Genomic DNA, 21,568 nt, shown 5'->3' with positions numbered 1-21,568 from the left:
TATATATATATATATATATATATATATATATATATATTTAATATTTATATTAAATTAATATATTAATTTATAATACATTATATTACATAATAATAATAATATTGTTGTTATTACTATTATTATTATACATATGAGCTTTGTCCAAGTTAGTAGTTTAAGAACAAATTAATTTAAAAAAAAGTTTTTTGTAACACCTTTCTGTACTCTATGTTGTATTTGACGTGGTATTTGCTGATCTTTAAGGGATAGTCAACCCAAAAATAAATATTCTGTCATCATTTACTCCCCATCATGTTGTTCCAAACCTGTATTACTTACTTTCTCCTGTGGAATTAACTTTTTTCCCCCGTATTTTCCTTAACATTTTCTCTCACGTGCAAGGCACTAATGACAGCAGTGTGGTCAGTAAGGTGTCAGCAGCGGCACAGGGCTACTTCCACGATTTATTTCCTTAGGCATTTTGTGTGCAAGGTGTCAAGAAGAGCTCCACTGATTAATAGATAAATGTTTAGGAGACAGATCTTGCATTAAACAGATATGGTATTTCGATATTTCTAATGCTTGTATATTTTCTGTCTCTGAGGTTATTTTGTGTGCTGGAAAACAGTTGATCACTGTTTTTTCCATGCCTCAAAATCCTGCTCGAGGACACAGGTGGGATGAAATGTTCACCTTTTGTTTATGAGTGTTTTTACTGTAAAAATTGAATGCCTTGATCATATCCCTCTCTTAATCTCAGATTCTGTCACTAGGAGCTGGGTTTGACTCCCTGTATTTCCGGCTACATGCTGAAGGAGCCCTTGGAGGTGTCACAGTTTTTGAGATTGACTTTCCAGAAGTTGCCCGGCGCAAGGCTACCTTGATCAATAGCAATACTTGCCTGAAGGACATGTTGCCAGATTGGGAGACTGTCTCAAATCAGCAGACTAGTAGGATGTTCACTGTATCACATATTAATATATTAATGGATTATATTACAAAACGTAACCACTTAAATTGTATAGTACTGTATATAAACTTGATTATTTATACAGATATATGCATATCTTGCCAGCAAATCTTTGTCCAACCCTGTCTTTCGTCCCTAAAATGTGATGTTAGAACATTTGCGGTATGTTTCTTGCCCATGTATAGATGCTGTGTTCATCAGAAGTGGTCATTATAATCTCATTGGTGTGGATGTCAGGAAGGAGCAGGAGGTGGAGGCGACTCTGAGCAGAGCTGGACTGCAGTGGGATGGTGCAATAATTAATATATGTGCTCCTGAAAACCACTGAGTCTTGGTGCTCATTCCATAGGTGCAGGTTTGTGTGTTGCCTTGCCTGAAACAAATCCTGTTCCCATTGCCATTCTGTCTTCCCAGTAGTTTCCTTTTACTTTCTACTATACCCGTTTAATGAAAAAGAGGGCATATTAACTTTTGAGCAAACAGGCTAGCTCAATTTTTTTAACATGTGTTTTGGTGATTTTCTCCAGGTCAGATGCTGTGATTGGCTGGGCTGCCAAGCTGCTCCCACAATCTATGTTTGTGACGTATGAACAGATCCACCCAGATTACCCATTTGGCAGGGTCATGCAGAACCACTTCCTGAGGCTCAATTCTACCATACATGCTCTCAAACAGTATCCAGACACTGTCACTCTTCAGAATTTATACAGAAGGTATGCCTCAAATGAATGTTTCATGCTCATTTGTTTAGTTTTTAATAGTTTGTAGCCATGTAATAAGTGGGATAACGTAACTGTTTATTATTCAAAATAAACATCTTCAGATTCATATAAGACCTGACCGGTTCACAGTGTCAGGTGTATTTTACGATAATGACTGGCTGACTGTACATAATACCTATATATATATTTTAACTACATTTTGTGAACATGAAATAATTTTAATTAGCTTAATTGTCAATTAGACTGTAACTGATCTTTGTCTGCCACAGGGCTGGGAAAAATGTGTCTGTCTGGATATGAACCAGTTCTACTTTGACTTTCTTCCTGAAGATGAGAGGCAGAGAGTCAAGGGACTGGAGCCTTTTGATGAGTTTGAGGTGAGGAAACAGCCCCATTCCCAGCAAAGACCTTTGAATGATCCCAGAATCACCACTGAGTCTGACCTAATGCCTGATCCCAGACCTGTGTTTATCTTTATGATCACAGGAATGGCACCAGAAATGTTCTCATTACTTCATCCTTACAGCCTCCAGAGGCTCTGTGACCAGTCAAGCCCTTCTCACACTACCAAAGGGTAAGTATTGGTAAGATATTTGTATTATGTGTTTGACTGGGTGAGGTAGTATGGTATAGAGGTACATGTGCTCTTTTCACTCCTAGCATCCTCCATCCCTCACATGACTCCTCAGTGGGCCAAGCATCCTCCCCTGGTCATTCAGCCCATGTGTGGGTGTCCGAGCATGGAGGCTGCTGGTATGGCTTCTGCTGTTCTGTCACCTGGAATCATCTTACTCACCGGAGGCTGTGGGAGAAGTGGAAGAGACACAGCAGCGAGAATCCTGATCAAAGCGAAGGATGGCTGGAAATGTGCCTGTGTGGAGGCTCATGGAGATAGAGGTAATTTGATCAGTGCTCTATTTTTGCTTTTGATAATGGTTTCCTTATTGGAATTTTTCTAAATAAACTGTTTGACCTGTCTGTTAGTAAGTAAGCACACTTTGACAAGTCAAGTCAATTTTATTTGTATAGCGCTTTTGGTAATACACATTGTTTCAAAGCAGCTTTACAGAAATTCATGATGTTAATGTTTATAATACTGTAATATCTAATTGTCCATTGTTTATTTAGCAGTTTTTGCATATTTTCATATGGTGCCGATATAAACAAACAGTTAAGATACTATTTATCGCTTTATATGAGTGCACTGTATGTATGCGGATTGCGCTGAATATTTTTATAGTATTTGCATGTTGGAGTTATTAATAGATTTTGGGTGATTTGGAAATCTGTAGGATTTGAAAACTATGTAATCTCTAAGGTTTTGTTTAATTTATAACAATTTGGTGTACATATCTTTGTCTCATATTTCTTCTCCTTAGCGGTTAGTCTTTATCAGACATTGACTTCTATCCCTGGAGGTGGAGCCGTCCTCTTTGGAGGCAGAACTTCTCCACTCAATCCAACAGGCAGTGTTATGTGGGTGACCTTTGACCCTGGCAATGAGCAATCCCAAAGTGCTGTGCAGCTGTCATTTAAGAACATGGTTTGTACCGGAACTGGTCCAAAGCCACGATGGCGACACACATCAACATTGATATGTTATAAAGGTTAGAGATTTTAGTCTCTCTCTCTCTCTCTCTCTCTCTCTCTCTCAATTTATGTGAAATTATATTCATTGAAAATGATTTGGTCAAAAGGTGTCGGAATTACATGCTGTAATTATCAAGAGGAATATGAAAATCCACCATCCAGTCACTGATTATGATGTGAATTTAATTTAGTGCAGTTTAATAATACAAAAGTTCTAATGTTAAACGTGCTATGTTATGGCAATTAGTTTTTTTTTTTAAATGTTGCATTTTTTTTTTGCATTTTTCTCATTGTAAGGAGCAAAATCCCAACAACTTATTAATGTATCGTTCCAGATAAGACCTTTCTATTTGTGTTTGGAGGACGTACAGAGAAGGATCCAGTTCTAGGTGATGCACATTTCCTGTGTTTGGAGGACAAGCACTGGACTGAGGCATGGCCTACCTTTCTCATATTAAAGCCTAAACACAAACACAAACAGGTACACTACTATTCAAAAGTTTGGGGGTGGTTTTGGAAAGAACTCTTTTACCAATCAAAAGTAAAAAAAAAAATTTCATTTATTCAATAAAAAATACAGTAAAACAGTCTATTTTAATATATTTTCTAATGAAATGTATTCATGTGATGACAAAGCTGAATTACTTCAGTCTTCAGTGTCACATGATCCTTCAGAATTCATTCTAATATGCTGATTTGGTGCTTAAGAAACATTTCTTACTATTATCAATGTTGAAAACTGTTTCACGATTCTTTGGTGAATAGCAAGTTCAAAAGAACAGCATTTATTTTAAATATAAATCTTTTGTAACAGTATATATGTCTTTACTGTCACCTTTGGTCAATCCATCCTTGCTGAATAAGAGTTATACTTACCCCAAACATTTGAACAGTAGTGTATATGCCTTAGATTAGTTATCATGTAAGGGCAAAATAAAGTTCCTGCTTATATTTTTGAGTAGTCTTCACATTTGGAGGGTGACTGTTTGAGAATCTTTTGTTTCAATCAGATTACAGTTGTTGGTGCCTTTCCGGAAACCCGTCATTCCCATTCTGCTTGTCCCTATGGAGGGGGGCTTGTGATATTTGGAGGTTTGGGGAAAGGAAGCAGACCTCTCGGTGATGCTTTCTACCTGAGACCCACATCATCAGGTTTCTGCTGGGAGACAAAGAATTTACATCCACCCCCAGTACCCATGTTCAAAACCACTTACTTATTTGGGTGTGAAAAGAATGAAAAGAATGTGTTATGAAAATGTGCCACCTCTCAGTGATCAAAATCACAGTCTTGGCTTCTATTTTCAGATATTCTCACTCAGCCCATGTAATAAATGAGAAGTTAGTTGTGGTTGGTGGAGTTTGGCTTCAGGCTGATGGAGTACCCGGAGTTGCTGTAATAAATCTGAACACTGGGAGCTGTGTGGAGATCCAGCTGGATACAGTAAGTTACTCTGCTCATGGACTCTAGCAGTAGTTAATGGTTTATCATAAAATGGAAAAATTTGGCTCTAAAATCTCATTGGATAGGCATAATAAAACAGAAATTTCTGACTCTAAATTCCGATTGTATAAGCTATTGTATGTTCACTGCTGTTGTACAATCCAAATATGCATATGTAATGATGCAGAAAGTTATGTTGTTTGTTGACCATGAACAGCCTACAGTTAATTTAACTATATTAGAGGGATCATTCTAAATTCGGATGGATCTATTTCTATCGTTCATTGACTGGAAAAAATTGCTCTGAAAGTGATCCCAGAAGTGTTGTCCTCTCTTTTTTGTTAATTTTTATATTTGGGGTGTGGACTTCGATATTCCCTTTGAGAATTTTAGTGTTTTTTTTAAAAAACATTATGGTTATAGTTATCATTCTTGGTATGAACAGACTTATGGACAATATTACTTGATGAAGGAATTGTTTGAGTTATTGAACTGTGTCTTTTATTATTGCTGTTAAATAAGGGGTTTCCACAGCCATGAAAAACCTGGAAATATCAGGGAATTTTAAATGTGATTTCCAGAACTGGAAAAGTCAGGGAAATTAATAAAATTAAGTAATGGAAATTAAATCTTGAATATATATATATTTTTAGTAACATTTTATTGGCAAGAAATCGCTAACAGTGATGATTTAAAAAATTATATTGAAAATCATTATAAAGTCAATCATTAATGACTGGAAATGTCATTGGTCAAAAGGTGTGGGACCCCAGTTTATAAAAACAATAATCTACCTAAAAACATAAATAGTGTATTGTTGTAATTTTTCAAATACATTTTCAGCAATCCCCAGTTTTATAATATATATAAAAAAAATAACTTTAAATGTATTTATCATTGTCTTTTTTTTCTATTTTTGTTTGATTTCAGTCACCTGTGCCTTGGCCTCTTATGCTGCATTCATTCTGCTCTGAGCTGCTGGACTCTGAGGGGTCTGAGATGGTGCTCCTTGGTGGAGGTGGAAATTGTTTCTCGTTTGAAACTCACCTCAATCTCTACCCTGTAACTGTAGATCTAAGACCTATACTTTGCTATTCATATTAGTCTAAGCACAAACTACAAACAAGCAACAAATGTGCTGCTGAGTGAATCTCCAGCCAAACTTTATTTCAGCCGGAACTTCAGTGAGTCACAGGAAAATAGTATTGTGATACAGGGACATCACTCAGTGAAGCGACGGAAAGACTGCACGGTGGGACAGACCGCGCCCCAGTCCATTGGTTTGCGGTAGTTGCCCTTCTCCAGGAAGTACTGGTGGCCACGGTAGTTGGGATGCTCGTAGAAGATCCAGTAGCCATCCAGAACTTTGCAGGAATGGACCTCTCTCAGACGGAACCTCTCCAGCACAGATGGACAGTCTACAATGGACTCTATAGCCTGGCCTGTGAAGTCGGGCTTGTCGTACAACTGAACCTTGTACTGCATTCCACTTGTCTGCATGGGTTGGATTTATTTGGGTTTGGGAAGGGAAAAGGGGTGGAAATATTTGTGCATGTACAATATTTGTGCAATGGGACAAAATGACAAAAAGAAGACATGTGCAATAAGATGGCTCTAGTTTAGTGAAAGTCAATTAACAATATATAATACTTGAAGACCTTCATAAACATGTTCTGTAAATTTGTATCTTTTTTGTTTAGTTTTTTGTTTTAAGTTTTTTGGAGCATTTTGAAGATATATTTTAAAATATATTATAGTATTCATGCTATATTCATACAGGCCTTTGGCCAGAAAGTGTACTGATATTTTATAGATTTAACATACATTTTAAACACATTTTTAAATGTTTTTAGATGTTTGCTTACATTACACACAAGTGTGGTCTTTCAACAACACTGAATCAAATACTGCAGACTATATGGACACTGATTTATTGGCAAAAGCCTTGTGGCCTAATTAGGTTAACTGGTTAGAAAAGGTCTATGCATGACCTTCCACTACTCATACTGTCCCAGGCTTTTATTGAGCTTTAACCCAGTAAATTGAATTCAGTTTTAGCACAGCATTGTGAAACAGCTTGATCATTATGCCTGGTCTAAAAACATAGCAAATATTTGTTCTGCTCTATAGACTATTTAAGTCTTAGAAAAAAAGCTCACTAATGCACAATGTTGAATGTACTAGTTGGACTTACAAAGTGGGTGAGCTTGCAGGAACTGAGACAGTCATTGAGGCCCATCCAGCCCAGGTATTCAGGATACTCTCCCCTGGTTAGCAGATACCGGTTACCCGTGTAATTGGGCTGCTCGTAAACCACCCAGGCACCGCTTTCCACATGAATATAATTGCAGCTGCTCAGGTAGGTATGGAAGTGAGAGCAGTCACTGTCACATTCATAACGGCGGCCCTGGAAGTTTTTGTCCTCAAAAAACACAATCTGAGACGCATCAAGATAATGTTGAAGAGCATTTTTATACTTGAATGACCACTTAACATCATTTAAAAATGGTTAAACAATGTTTTTGGCCATGTTCATGCTGGTTGGCCAGCAAGCAATGTACATTGTATCTTGTCTAACCAGTGTGACCTTGATGTTAATTGGTATCCACTGATTTTCTATGAACAATTCTCAAGATATATTAAAATATAGTATTGATCAGTTGGTCTGCTTGCAACATTAACAAGTTTAACAAGCTACCAATAGTATTAGCCAGTTTGTTATGCCAGCAACCAACCAATATTGCTCATTTAAAACCACAGATGACCATCTTAGGTCCAAAATAGTCTGATCTGTGATTAAAAACCTTTCATAAACATAATCTAATCCAACACAGTCCTACAGTACTGATCTGAATGCAGGCCAAGACATTTAGAAAAGAGGTCTTAGAAAATAGTTGTAAAAATCAGTGTCATCATTTAGGCATTGCATGAAAGTATACAAAAAATCTACATATTTGAATTTCTGATGATGTCATGAAGTATCAAAAATATAGCAGCGCTATATGCTAGGTAGATTTTAAATACATTTCCCAAATAATTGAATCATAATTGAATCGCTAGAATCAGCCTCTTTTCCTTTAAATTGATTTCCTACTCACCCTGCCCATCTTGAATACTGTTTTTGGTCTTGTCTGGGGAGGTGGTCTGAGTGTCCAGAGTGAATGTTTATGGGGCTGTTTAAATATGCAGCTCCCAATGTCAAAATGACGAGGAGGGGAGGACCAGATATTCACTTTGTCATGAAAATGAGATCCAAAAATCGAGTCAGTGATTCTAGCACTATTCAGTTTTTTTTTTTTCCAGAAAAGCAAATGGGGATTAAAGGATAATGACTAGCCTGGCAAGGACATTCATTCACCCTGAAACACCACTGCATCCTACAACTGGACCGACCTGAACCACAACACACTGGCCAGCACCTGATGCCAAGAGCTCTGCCAAATAAAGAGCCCAGACTCATTGGATTGTCATGACATGCTGAATGGCACCCATTACCCTGGCTCAGCTCTTTTCAACAGCATAGGCACTGGCAAATGAACTGACTTCCCTGCTAAAAAGTATGCAAAAAACATTATGTGTAATGAGTCAGTTGTCTGAATACTCACAATTCATGCTAGAGTCGTATACACCCAACAATATTCAGTGAGATTCTGAAGTGTGCAGCCATCTTTCTTATTAGGCAGAGACATAAAGAGTCATCAGATTCAAAATATTTTGGAAAATTTGACCACTGTGATCAGGGCGGCTCTTTTAAAATGCTTCAGTGCTGGAAACATTAAAAAAGTTGTGGTTAAATTGTACAATACCAACATGGTGGGAGTAGTGTGTATTTAAACTAATATATTACATACAAGTGTTGTTATTGTTACCTAAAAATATATTTAAAATCTTTTTTCAGTAGTTGAAATAAAACTCAAATTAGAAAAAGAAAAACTTTAATGAAAATTAGAAATGTTGCCTTTCCAATTAAGTTTAATTTAATAACTCATTCTAAAACTGAAAAAAAAGCTATATAGAATTGTAAAAAAAAACAAAACTATTAAAAATATAACAGGTGCTTTAGTTTATCAGTAATTGAAGCTCTTCAACAAATTCAGTTCTACCATACTACCAGAATTGGAGGAAAAATGAAAAATAATTTTGTTTTTGCAATGACAACTGAATGTCACTTGCTTAATTTAACACACATTACACACATATACTCCATTCAGCAAGCCAAAGCTAAGTGCTATTGATTCAATATGGTCATTAAAGCTCAAGGGAAAGAAACTGAGGTGTTCAGTTTTTATGAAGTCTAAAGTTAAACTGACAGTCACCACTGAAAAGCTACTACTAAATATTGTAGAAACTTAATTTTCTGTAAAGTTGCTTTGCAACGATTTGTATCGTAAAAAGAGCTATACAAATAAACTTCAATTGAATTAAAGTCCAAATAGCTAAAATTGTCCTCAAACCGAATATGAAAATAGTTATGGTTTATTAAACACCCAAACCATTTCACCTTTAAGAAACCAAATTACTAGTCAATATTCAAGTCACATAGCTGCCTATAGAATATGTACACTAACCTATAAAATGCTGATTCAAACATATTTTATATGTTCACTTAAGGAATGAATACATTTAAGAGACATTTTAAGTGACAGCATTGTTGGAATCTGAATTGTGCAGATACAGTAATAGTGCAAATAGAGTGCAAGGCATTGTGAACATACATACAGCAAAGGAGAAATATAAACATTTATACTGGCCAATGAGATTTCTGGAGGCAATAGCTGCAAACTCTTCGGTGGGCGTATGTGTTATGCCACGTACCAATTGAGATTGTGACATATTTGTCAATAATTACAGTACATGCCTGCACATTTCTCATCCGTGTTTCCTCTAAATTCATATGAAGGCAGCAATCAGTCCTTTTTTTTTATTTTAATTAAATAATGACTCTCTAATGGGGATATTCTCTTGCATATCAAACTCTGGAATCACTGGTGTCTTATAACAGGAAGTAACATAATGCTTAAACTATCAGACACCTGCAGCAATAATCCTGCATCTCTACAAACTAATCCAGCCTAGATTTCTCTAGATGTCAATGTGACAGGACACAAAGTCCCTATCAAAACCTGATACAGCATTGACAGTCTTCGTACCAGAAGAACGCTAATGTTTGAGGATCAGTTTTTTTTGGAAAGAGAGGGCAAAAGCAGCTTTTGGTTGTTTAGCTGTTCTCTTAGCAAGCAGTTGGTGCCCGTCCCTTTGCTTGTTCAGGTGGTTGAGCTTTGAGTACATTCTGTCCAGAGTTGGAGGTGTGGCTGGAAGGCCAGTGGTCTACAGAGGTGGAGGGGGTGAGGGCAGGTGGGAGGAGGCTGTCAAGCTCTTGTCTTTGTCCTGTCTCAAGCAACCACCCATGAAACTTCTGCTCCACTAAGGCCTGGAACTGCCGTCTCTGAACCCTTTAAAACAACAAAGACAATGCATCACTACTGAATGTCTCAAAAGAAAAAAAAAAATTATTTGCCCAGGTGATTATTATGGAGGTTCATTACATTGTATGTATACTCCATTACATACTGATTTAATAATACTGCTAGACTTATCTTAAACTGGATTTAATCTTTATTTAAAAAAAAAAAAAATAGCAGAAAATGTGTTGAAAGCTATATTCAAAAGCCCAAACCCCAAATATATTAATATAATGAATACATATTTTACATACAAACCAACAACAACAAAAAAAGAAAATAATGATTTCATTCTAAAAATAATTTGATAATAATAATATTTTATTTGTTAAATTAAACCAAATTAATATTGTCAAGAAATGCACTAAAAAAAAAAAATATTGCGCAATACGACAGACCTAGAATTCATTCAAATCAACAAAACTTTATAAAAAAACTATTATAAAAACTGATTTTATTCTAAAAATATAATATAATAATCTTTTGTCAAGGAATGCACAAAAAAAAATCAACAATAAAAGCGACTAGTGTGATGCGACAGCTCTAAAATGGATTCAAATCAACAGAGTGGTTTACATTGCACATATTGCAATGTCTTCCGGCGACAAATGTTGGTGTATCACTAAATCTATGCCTATGTTTACTTAACTATGATCTGAACATGGCTAAAGTCAGTACTACAGCCTTGAAACAAACAGAAAAGTGGGCTCACTTGTTTAGGTGTGCTTCCTTCACTGTCTTCTGCCAATCCTCTATCACCTTCTCTCGGCTCTCCACGGCCTTTTGGTAGTCTGTCGGCAGGCCCCAAGGGATCTCACAGTTATCCCCCTCCATTTTGAAGGGTATCACCAGCGGATAAAACTCAGAGGGGGGTTGGATGCGGTAGCAGCCAGTGTCTACAGTGGAACCCTCGGCTCCAAACAGCAGAGGTAGGTCCCATAAATTGGGAACCACTGCTAGGCCCACGCTAGCCATGTGGTCCTCTAGAGTGGGATAATGTGTGTGTAAGGGACCCAGTGTGAGAGACACATTCCCAGCAAGGAGAAGGGGTCGAGTAGGGGTAAGGGCATGGATTGTGCAGTGAGAAGAGCCACCTATGGTCAGACGGCCAGCCACACACACCACACGAACATTCTCACAACTCTGAATGTGGACGCTGGTCCCCACCGGGCCAAGAACCACTGTACAGTTCCTGCACTTGTCCAAGGTCACAGACCTGCAAGATAAGGACTTAGTTTTACATGGATGTTGACACCGTACTGAACAAACAACAACAACAACAAAAAAAAACGAAATGACAACAGAGTAGGGCTGGGCAATACGGCCAAAAAATCCTATCTCTGTATTTTTCGGCTGAAATGCGATATATAAACAATAAAAGTGCATTTATTTTAATTTAATAAGGTGATTCCTCACCGCAGAGGAGAGAGAAGGTAGATGAAAGCTTCACTGCAGCGGTGGAGTTTGATGTTGGCATTATTCAGCTTTTCAGAGTCTTTGGCCAACGTCTGTTTGCAAACCTGCGACATGAGCAGCAGTCGACTTCCTGGAGGAGCCATGTGGGTATTTCTGAATATTTTGGCTTTCTTTAGGGTGCCCTCTACTACAAAACAAAATATGAAGAGTTAGCAATTCTATAATCTGGTTAACCATCAATCATTTTAAGCTAAACTAAACATTCAAACCATTTTAATTAAAGAGTATGGCTTTTGGTACTGTTCCCTTAAGATTTCTATGTAAATGATGTCTTTGTATATGAAAAGATTTTGTTTCTACTCACAATTTAAAGGGGTCATGAACTGGCTTTTTTAATAATTTTATACTGTACTGTTGTCTGAGGTCCACTTATGACGTTTGCATGGTTTTTACATTCAAAAATCAATAAGTGATAGGCTTTTCTACCCTGGTTTAGAGGCCGGCTCGAGAAACGCTCGGTTTTTATGGGCGTGGCACATTGAAGACCTGGAAGTAAACGCCCGCTGCTATGATTGGATAACAGTTTTGCATAGTAAACTACCTTTCTGTGTGTCTGTTTGACAAGCTCCGTCCTGTCCTTCATAGTTGAAGCCTTCTGTGACTTTTGTAGACACGTACACATAATCAGGACATATCAAGCGATCTTTAACAAAGCAATAGTGACACAGTACAAATATTTTTTACTCATATAAGTGTGCTGCGCCATTCCTGTTGGATCCAATATAGATGGCACAGCATTGATATTTAATCTCAGTCTCTCTGCAAATCCTGCGTCAACCTGTGTCTTGTTTACAAAGGAATCTGCGGTGAAATGAAGCGAACAAACGCTCAATGTTTTACTCACGTGAGCTGAAACTTCATTAAAAATAAAGTTCAACTACGCATTCCTAACATTTGAATCTGAAGGAAGGTTATGCAGCGACTGTGTTCTTCCACAACCAGGCACTGCACAATATTTTGTGATCTTTAACGGCATGTTTATTGCTTGGTTGCTCGATCCGGTTTAACGCCACTTACGTTATTTCCCAGTCAGTGAGCGGGGCTACAGAATTAGGCGTTGATATTTTTCTGTGGAGGTGGTGTTTAACCTATCCATTACATCATATGTAGGCACATTCCAGGATCTGGCTTTCTCTGGGCCTGGTGTCAATAAAAGCTTTTATTTCAGTAACAAGGACACTTTCAGTTCTGAAACTTACAGGTTATTATTTTAGTAAGATGATCTCTTTTATATCAAAAGTAAAAGTTGATTTCTAAATTCATGACCCCTTTAAATGAAACTATACCACAAATATTCCTAAAGAACATTTGATTTGTGAAACTTTAAACACCCTTGAAAAAAATCAACTTTATTCCTTTGACGAGAACTTCCAGTTTACCTTGCAGGGCCCATGCTAGTTTCTTTCCCGATTGTGAGCAGGTGGAGATGCCGAAGGGGTTGAGGCAAAGGGCCTGATGCAGAAACCCCTGGAACTGCTGCAGAGAGTAGGAGCGGCTGAGTTTGGAGAATCCTGCCTGGGACTGCAGTGGTGAGCGGCTCAGGAGCTTGTGGATTGGGTACACGGTACGGCTATGGCTCACAGATCCTTCCAGCAACAAACTGAGGCTTTCCAGGGCCTCTGAAGTGAGCTGGCTGTCATGCAGAACATGCCCTGAATTGCTCAGCTGGCCTGGCTCTACTAGCAGCTCCAAAAGCTCAGCCAGGTGTGTCTGAATGAAAGTAAGATGAGCCTGGTCGTCCCAGTTCTGGTCAAACAGAAGGAATAAACAAACTATCATGCAAAAAAATAAACAAAATGGAATTCTCTCTATACATAAGTCTTTATAAACCAAAAAAACCTGATCTTTCCTACAGGATACAGGCACAAATGTAATGTACACCTGACTGTGTGAGTAACAAGTTAAAGTACATTCAGAGGACATACAAAAGTGAATCTGATGATGTCTGAGGATACATTTCACCCCATAAGAAAAAATAAGAGATTGTATTTTGCATAAGGAAAATTTGAAACAATTTGTAAAGATTTTCCATTTTGTTTATATTTAAATTATTTTACATTATTTTCATGACAATGAAACACATCCCCAATTTTCCATTTCATAAATTAAATAAAATATAAAATAGAACAAAACAAATACATACATTTCTATTATATATAGTAATTGCTAACTATTTGTACATACACATAAACTGTTCAAAAAAATGAATGTTTTTGTCTCTTGTTCTCACCAATGCTTCAAAAGAACAACATTTATTTGAAATTTAACCCATCATTGCTGAGTAAAAGTATTAATTTATAAAAAATAAAAAAAACCCTTAATGACCTTAAACTTTTGAATGGTAGCATATACCCACCTCCCACCCCCCACAAATCATTGTATGTCATGAAATTTTCTTTACATTTTTTTCTTTTGATTCATAATGAAATGACCGATGTTTTCATAAAATTCACCCACACACCTTATTTTGGGAGCTTATTTTGTTGTCTCTCTCAGAGGAGGAAGAGGGAGATCGTGATCTGGGACTTGGCCACTCTTCCCCAATCAGTGACGTGCGGAGAGAGATTCGGTTCAGTTGCTGTAGATACAAGAAAAGTAGAAACTGCAGAGTGTCCACTGACAGCTAAAAGACGACATAGAGAAAAAGATTAGCACAGCAGAACGGCAATAATACTATCTAAAAGTACTACACCATTTTTCTTCTTACCTTACAGCGCTGCCTGTCAAGTTCCTTAGGGGTGTGGCATTGAGAAAGAGCTTCTGCCCACTCTAATCTCTGCTCTGCAGAACGAGGCATCAACAGATCAAAAGTTTCAAAATACAGCCAGGAAAGCTCCTCTGCCAGCTGCAGTTTGCCACAAGCGATGTGTCGCCACATGTGCCAGCCGAGCCTGGGGAAGCAACCGTCCCGGGTCCGGACGTAACAGGCCATCTTGAGCAGATAATGCATGTTGAATTTGCTTGGGGGTGTGGCGGGAAGCACCCCGATCAGGAAGGGCTCCAGACGTGGCCATACACATGCTGTGTATTTGTCCATTTCTATTGAAGAAAAAAGATTTGTTCAAACGAGTGAGCTGAGTCAGGAGAAAGTATCAAATCACCATTAACATGGTTGTATACGTGCATAAGTGATAATGCACTGGCAAATTGCATAATATGTTGTCGACAACGATAATATGAATGGTAACAAATGGTAACAATAGAAAGGCTGGATAGAGAGTTTACAATACAACTGGAAAGTCAAGGTCAGAATTGTATCATATCATATGAGTTACAGTCAAGCAATAGCCTTGTTAAAATGAACTTTCAATGTTTCCATGACAACCACATCATCCCAGTAAAGTATCTAGATGCTAATCAGCAACTTTTTCAGTTTATTTTTGTATTAATGTCATACACAAGAAATACAATTAGAAATATTAATTCAAAAGTGCAAAACATTACAATAAGGCTTACAATAATTAATTTTAAAGTGATTAAAATTTGGTTTGGAGTCATACCATTTCATTTTATGAATGGGAAACATTACCATTAACATTAGCAACAGTATAATATATGCCTTATCTTTATCAATTACACAGTCATTTACGTTTATCATTTTGTCAGATCCACTAAACTGTAAAGCAACATTCAATTTCTTCTTTTTTTAAATGTTCCGCATCAATCCAGAAGGTTTTTGTATGTATACAACGGAAAATAAATGGCTTCCTTTACTCCAATTCAAGTGTCCAAACACAGAACACAAGAAAAACGATGTGGAGGATCTCTCTTTTTGCAAAATATTTATATTACCAATAACAATGATGTCAAACTCTCGATGTAAGCCAGATTTAGATCAGTCAGACAACTTTCTGACAAGTTTAACAACATCTTTTCCAGAACTAATAACGTTACACCAACACAGTGATAATGGGTTTAGCTTTTATTCTCCTTACCTGATCATTGAAAGTTGTAGGGCTTCAAAAGGTGGTCATCTTTCTTTCGTAGGTTAAAATATAATAAACATATATAAAATATATTTTTCACCGAAATGCTTTCCGATGCTGTTCACACTGACGCGCGCGCAACCCGATACCAAACGGACTAACGTTATGCCGCTCAAAACTTCATCATTTTCATCTTTTCATTCACTCCACCATTATTAGAGGTCCACACAATAACCAAACCGTCACCTTAGAATAATCAATTAGTTCACACCTAATAAACATGTAAGATCTCTAAAGAAATATTATCTCTAAGAAAACAAACGATAAAACAGCACAACTGTTCATGAGCGGTTGCCATGTCTGCGTCACAATGTGACGTACCACAAATAGTTCCCTTTGCAGCCCGACTTCATTTCAATGTAAAAGTTCAAAACAATATTTGGTGTTATTTATACATCTTGAAGTATTTGTTGATAATATACATTACTTTCTGACAGCCGTCTTTTAGAAGTGCTTCTCCCGATTTCAAAATAAAAGTTAGTTAATTTAGTCTAATATAAGAAATTTAAAGCTATTATTTGTCTTATTTTTATAATAGTTTGAATAAATGTAACCTAGTTTTGATTTTATTTTTCAAAAATACAAGACAGCAGTGTATGAAATTTTAAGCTTAGTCCTTACAAAAGAGAAACCATATCAACCTTATATTAAAAACAAAGAAATCTTTCTCTCCAAATGCGTTGACTTGTGTTGCTCACTGCGCATGCGCGGATGTGCGGAAGTGCTTGCAGACCGATAACCAGCTGATAGATCAACAACCAAACAGCCACCACGAAAACAGCCGCGACTGGCAACAACAGGTAGATATCCCTAATGTTGGTAGTTTTATATGACTCTATGTATGTAAAAGAGGTGTTATTCTTTTAGAAACTGATGTTCATGGCACCGCTCGGCCCGCTTCGCCTGGATCGAGACGAGTCACGTTAATGGTCAGAGTCTGTATTGCGTGTCTAATGCATTCCATCAGACACAATCACCTGACTGACAGAGTTATGGATTAGATCACCTACACATACACCTGGTTATTACAGTTATGCATTAGATAAGCAGATATGTCCTTGATTATTAGAGTTATTATTAAGGTCAGTAGATATACTCCTGATTACTAGAGTTATTATTCAGATCAATAGACATACACCTGATTACTAGAGTTATTATTCAGATCAGTAGACATACACCAGATTATTGGAATTATTATTCAGATCAATAGACATACACCTGATTTTTAGAGTTATTATTCAGATCAATAGGCATATCCTGATTATTGGAGTTTTTTTTCTGTTCAGATCAATAGATATATGCCATATTACTAGAGTGATAAATCAGATCAATAAACAAACACCTTATTTTTAGAGTAATTAATCAAATCGATGGACATACACTTGATTATAAGAGTGATTAATCAGATCAGTAGAGATATGCTTTATTAATAGAGTTATTAATCAGATCAATAGGCTTCCACGTGATTATTAGATTAGATTAGACTTGCATCTGTTTATTGGATTTATGCATTAATTCGCATGCAGTATACAGTTGACATACTGGTAAAAATTATGGATTAAATATGTTATGTAAATCTGGAGGGTCTAACTGATAGTTGAAGGTCAGGATGAAACACAACATTCAAATGGACAAATACTGTATCATGCAGTGGCCACCCTATAGCTTCACTATGTGAGAAAATGTGAGTGCAAATCACGGCAACTCTTAATTTTACAATGGAAATGTCAAGCAGTATGTGTAAATGCAATTCATTACAACAACATTATCAATATAACTGTATAATTACAATCAGCTCAACAGAGATGTTACATATTAAGTGCACATTGATTATATTGTTATTTTACTAACACTTTATTTAATGCCTGTATGTTGCTGTATGAAATGGCCAGCCGACTTCGACTTACGTACTTAAAGCAGTTAAGCTATAAATATTTGCACTGCAAAACGATACTGATGCAAACTCAGAGAGCAGAACAGCACACGACTGAGAAACCACAAAGAGGTGACAGTTTCACAAAACTGGTGGACAAACTGGTGCACAATATCTAGGTTATTGATCATTGTTTATGTCGCCATCCATCACAAGAGGAATTTTCAACAATAAAATTCATTCTTGGGGAGGAACTGTGGATTTGGAATGTATGAGGGAGGCTGTACTTTCAATATCCAGATATTTTCACTGAGATGCCGAGATAAGTGTTGATTTGTTTGTTATGAAAACAATCTTGAAGTTCACTTGAGCTGAGATACTTGCCACATTGTTTTCTTGAGACATTTTTAAGCTGTTGAATCAGAAATATTATTTACGAAAGTTTATGACACACATATTTAAACTGTCATGAGGATGTTTAGCAATGAACTCTTATCTAAGAAATGTTATTTTGTTACTTTACTCATCAGCTTCCCTATTTCTGATGAGAACTGATTAACTACTTAGAGCATCTGTGGTTATGAGTTCTGACTTGAAAGTTGTAACTTGGCTGTGTAGAGAGGGAGACGAGAACTGTTCAACTGTTTTTGCCTGTTATTTGATTTGTTTTAGTTTAGTTTTGCTATAGCCATAGTGGTTTTTACTAGAGCATAGTTGAAGGGATAGATTACCCAGAAATGAAAATTTTGGCATCATTTACTCACCCTCATGTTGTTGCAAACATGTATGACTAGTAGGGATGTAACGATTAACCGCGAGCCGGTCGGAAATCGATTCAGATATGTGACGAATCAAATCGGTTGAGATGCCAAACAAATCGCGATGCAATTGGAGTAGGAGTTTATATGAATGTATCTCTGAGGGGAACTGACTATCTTTAAAAAAAGTTTTCGTGGTATTTTCTTTTCATCTTGCCTCTGAACGATGCATATTAGAGTTCATAAGCGCAGCTCTGCTTTGTTTACAGCGGTAACCCAGGAAACACTGTATTATTGCTGTTCATAAGCGCCACCTGCTGTCAGAGAGTGAATCTGCGTCTCATTCAGCTCGTCTGCTGTTTCGTTCAGAGATGTTTTATGTAGTATAGTTTCACAAAACTAAAGTCAGAGTCAGACCATTCTGTTTTTGCTTCAAATTTCGAAATTATACAGTCTAATTTAGATTAAAAACTACTCATGCTGCATGTATGCTGCATCTTTGTTTGGATCACGATTAAAATCCAGTGGTTGCCTCTTTTTTTAAATGGAAAGAGCACCGAGAAAGCCTTAGTTTGTTCATATTAAGAGATTTCTTTTATTTGTGTAACTTGTTTGATTTGGGGTTTGTTTTAAAATTTCAATTTAGTTTTGTTATATTTCAATTTCACAAAGAAACATGCAGCAATAGCCTAATAAAACGACACCTTTTCATTTACTGTATAATTTCTTCAATCTTATGAATGGTGAAATCAAAATTGTGAATCGAATCGAATCGAATCTTGAGTTGAGTGAATCGTTACATCCCTAATGACTAGCTGTCTTCTGTGGAACATAAAAGAAGATATTTAAAAAAATGTCTCAGTGTGTTTTTAATTGCTTGTAATGACAAAAACAGTAATTTTCAGTAAGTTATCTCTCCTTTACCAGAATGTTTTAGTTGTAAGTTACTTCCTCTTCCACTACCCATTCCACTAACATCCTACTCTTATTGTTGTTTGTTTTTTAGCATCACAGTCTGACAGCTGTCCTCACAACTTAAAAAGTCTCCAGTACTAAAAAAAAAAAACTTGACTGTTTTAAGTTGCTGCTTTTAAAGACGCTGTCAGGGAGGACGGCCACCCTTCCTACATCATGAGCACTCGCGGGACCAGCAGGGCCAATGGAAGCCTACCGCAGACCAAGATCTGCCAGTTCAAATTGGTGCTGCTGGGAGACATGGCCGTAGGCAAGTCCAGCCTGGTGCTGCGCTTTGTTAAGGGCCAGTTTGATGAGTTTCAGGAGACCACCATTGGAGGTGAGGCATAGGTGATGAATTTGAATTGAGTTCATAAACATGGGTATTGATATTTAGGTAGATTTTGGTTGTTTTAAAGCATTTACATTCCTACATACAGTACCGATCAAAAGTTTGGGGTCAGTAAGTTTTGGTTTTTGAAATAAATTAATACTTTTATTCAGCAAGGACACATAAAAAAATATTTAAAGTGACAGTTAAGATTATCGCATTGTTACAAAAAAAATTCAACTTCAAATGAATGCTGTTCTTTTGTACTTTCTATTCATCAAAGAATCCTTAAAAAATGTATCTCCATTTCCACTTCTCCATTGATAATAATAAATATTTCTTAAGCACCAAATCAGCATATTAGAATGGGTTCTGTAAGATCATGTGACACTGATGACTGGAGTAGTGGCTGCTAAAAATTCAGATTTGCTCTCTGAGTAATTAATTACATTTTAAAATGTATTAAAATAGAACATACTGTAATAATATTTCATAATACTACTGTTTTTACTCTTTTTTTTTTTTAGTCAAATAATTGCAGCCTTGGTGAGTATAAGAGAATCCTTTTAAAAACATTATAAATATTACTGACCCCGAAATTTTGAATGGTATTGTACATAATTTGGTAGATCCTTTTACCATGCACAACCAATTGTGCAACAGGAACACTAGTTTAAAAAAAACACACACAATTGCACACCTAGATTTTTGCCTATTACCCGTTTTGCAAATAAACACTTCAAGAGCAGGAAGAATACCAGGGAGAACCTTGTCAGAGTCTCATTGGGTGAGAGCAGCACAGTCAGCAGTGGGAACACACTTGTGGATTCTTTACATCGATCTGTAACATTGTGTTAACTTGACTTCAAACTGAGCTGATCTTGTACGTAGTCATAGCAGTAGATGCCATCACGTGTGAGTATGATGACAAACCAGGTTCACTATCTCTGAGTATAATCTTCACACTAGTATTTGCAAATATTGTTATAGACTTTGGCTCCCATAAATTAGAATCAGACATATACCATATAAATGAACTTATTGCTAATTGCTTAACACTAATATTAGACTGGAGTTCTTGCTAAAGTAATAAAGCACTTGAGGTCATGGATCGCAGTGATTTTACCACGGTTAAGGGGTATTTAAAAGCATGAACTAAAGATAAAATCACATTAAAACACTGCCTTGAGTGGCTTTTTGCTTTTATAAAACTGCAGCAACAGCAGTATATGATAAAAGATGCAGATGTTCAATGAATAATTAATTCAAATAAATTAAAATGATTAAAAAAAAATAACATTAATAATAGTAATCATAATAAATAATTATACTGCTTAGTAAATTGTTCATTAGCTTTAATATAAGTTTTTACACTTGCTTTACCCTTGCTGTATTTAGACCATAATGTTTTGTTTGTACATTAAAAACTTAAAGGGGTCATATGATGCGATTTCAAGTTTTCCTTTCTCTTTGGAGTGTTACAAGCTGATTGTGCATAGATAAGATCCCTGAAGTTGCAAAGACTATAAAGTCTCAAAACCAAAGAGATATTCTTTATCAAAGTTAAGACTCTGCCACGCCCCCCTAAAACAGCTCGTTCTAACACGCCCCCACATATCTACCTCACTATGTGGAAATATTTGCATAATGTGGCCCAAATGTGCACGCAAAGAAAGAAGGCGTGGTTTCAGTAACCGCAGTAGTGTTGATGCAGCCATGTCAGGGAGACGCTGTGTGTTTCTAGGCGAAAGCAAAAGCACTTTATTTGGCCTTCCGAAAGTAGATGCATTTAGGAATCTTTAAGATTACTTACAACAGAACAGCAAAGCATTTTATGGACGACCGTTTCGTGAACCTAGAAGAGGAGGTAATTCAGACTTTGCTATGACAATCTGGCACTTCTGAATCAGCTACTGTAAGTATGTCTTGTTATTAGTTTAAGTATTTGCTATTGACTGTTCAAATGCGGAGTTTTGCGCATGGTGTGTGTGTGTGTGTGTGTGTGTGTGTGTGTGTGTGTGTGTGA

The 21,568-nt window shown here is 36.7% G+C and overlaps 4 protein-coding genes across 9 annotated transcripts in view; 2 read left to right on the top strand and 2 right to left on the bottom strand.

The window, feature by feature from the left end:
• Positions 1 to 582: 582 nt before the first annotated feature.
• Positions 583 to 5,813, top strand: LOC107698535 (tRNA wybutosine-synthesizing protein 4-like; the record flags this gene model as incomplete). The annotated part of the gene is made up of 12 exons (XM_016499566.1): positions 583 to 654; positions 740 to 929; positions 1,135 to 1,241; positions 1,433 to 1,666; positions 1,941 to 2,048; positions 2,158 to 2,245; positions 2,332 to 2,568; positions 3,051 to 3,278; positions 3,597 to 3,694; positions 4,272 to 4,459; positions 4,567 to 4,702; positions 5,633 to 5,813. Coding segments are annotated over 12 exons (1,860 nt in total), but the record flags the coding sequence as incomplete, so codon positions are not given.
• A 23-nt stretch (positions 5,814 to 5,836) lies between these two features.
• LOC107698534 (beta-crystallin S-like) lies at positions 5,837 to 7,897 on the bottom strand. Its single transcript, XM_016499565.1, has 3 exons — positions 7,801 to 7,897; positions 6,897 to 7,139; positions 5,837 to 6,196 (listed from the first exon to the last, which is right to left on the bottom strand). Exons 1-3 carry the CDS (start codon positions 7,807 to 7,809, stop codon positions 5,924 to 5,926), a joined length of 525 nt encoding a protein of 174 aa, XP_016355051.1. The 5' UTR covers positions 7,810 to 7,897; the 3' UTR covers positions 5,837 to 5,923.
• A 1,327-nt stretch (positions 7,898 to 9,224) lies between these two features.
• LOC107698532 (TBCC domain-containing protein 1-like) lies at positions 9,225 to 16,080 on the bottom strand. 3 transcript variants are annotated; one of them, XM_016499562.1, is made up of 7 exons: positions 16,054 to 16,080; positions 14,348 to 14,679; positions 14,102 to 14,263; positions 13,020 to 13,386; positions 11,581 to 11,767; positions 10,877 to 11,380; positions 9,225 to 10,155 (listed from the first exon to the last, which is right to left on the bottom strand). In XM_016499562.1, exons 2-7 carry the CDS (start codon positions 14,675 to 14,677, stop codon positions 9,933 to 9,935), a joined length of 1,773 nt encoding a protein of 590 aa, XP_016355048.1. In that variant the 5' UTR covers positions 14,678 to 14,679; positions 16,054 to 16,080; the 3' UTR covers positions 9,225 to 9,932. The 3 variants fall into 3 exon arrangements, with proteins under 3 accessions (XP_016355048.1, XP_016355047.1, XP_016355046.1); XM_016499561.1 differs by lacking the exon at positions 16,054 to 16,080 and adding an exon at positions 15,576 to 15,975 and having other exon boundaries at positions 14,348 to 14,682; XM_016499560.1 differs by lacking the exon at positions 16,054 to 16,080 and adding an exon at positions 15,576 to 15,975.
• A 236-nt stretch (positions 16,081 to 16,316) lies between these two features.
• The window catches only part of LOC107698530 (ras-related protein Rab-5B-like), a 13,062-nt gene continuing 7,810 nt past the window's right edge, over positions 16,317 to 21,568 (top strand). For 3 of the 4 annotated variants that reach the window (XR_001635357.1, XM_016499557.1, XM_016499559.1), the window contains exons 1-2: positions 16,317 to 16,426; positions 19,264 to 19,551. Coding sequence is in view for 3 of the 4 variants with exons in the window: in XM_016499557.1 (XP_016355043.1) it covers positions 19,389 to 19,551 (163 nt within the window). In the remaining variant the exon portion in view is untranslated. Of the gene's footprint in view, positions 16,427 to 16,493; positions 16,556 to 19,263; positions 19,552 to 21,568 lie in introns of all 4 variants that reach the window. The other variant, XM_016499558.1, reaches the window with a different exon arrangement.

The sequence above is a fragment of the Sinocyclocheilus anshuiensis genome, unplaced genomic scaffold (assembly GCF_001515605.1).
Source record: "Sinocyclocheilus anshuiensis isolate Anshui unplaced genomic scaffold, SAMN03320099.WGS_v1.1 scaffold138, whole genome shotgun sequence".
NCBI classification, from domain to species: domain Eukaryota; kingdom Metazoa; phylum Chordata; class Actinopteri; order Cypriniformes; family Cyprinidae; genus Sinocyclocheilus; species Sinocyclocheilus anshuiensis.
Note: the sequence above shows the minus strand (reverse complement) of the source record. Positions and strands in the feature narration are given on the sequence as shown.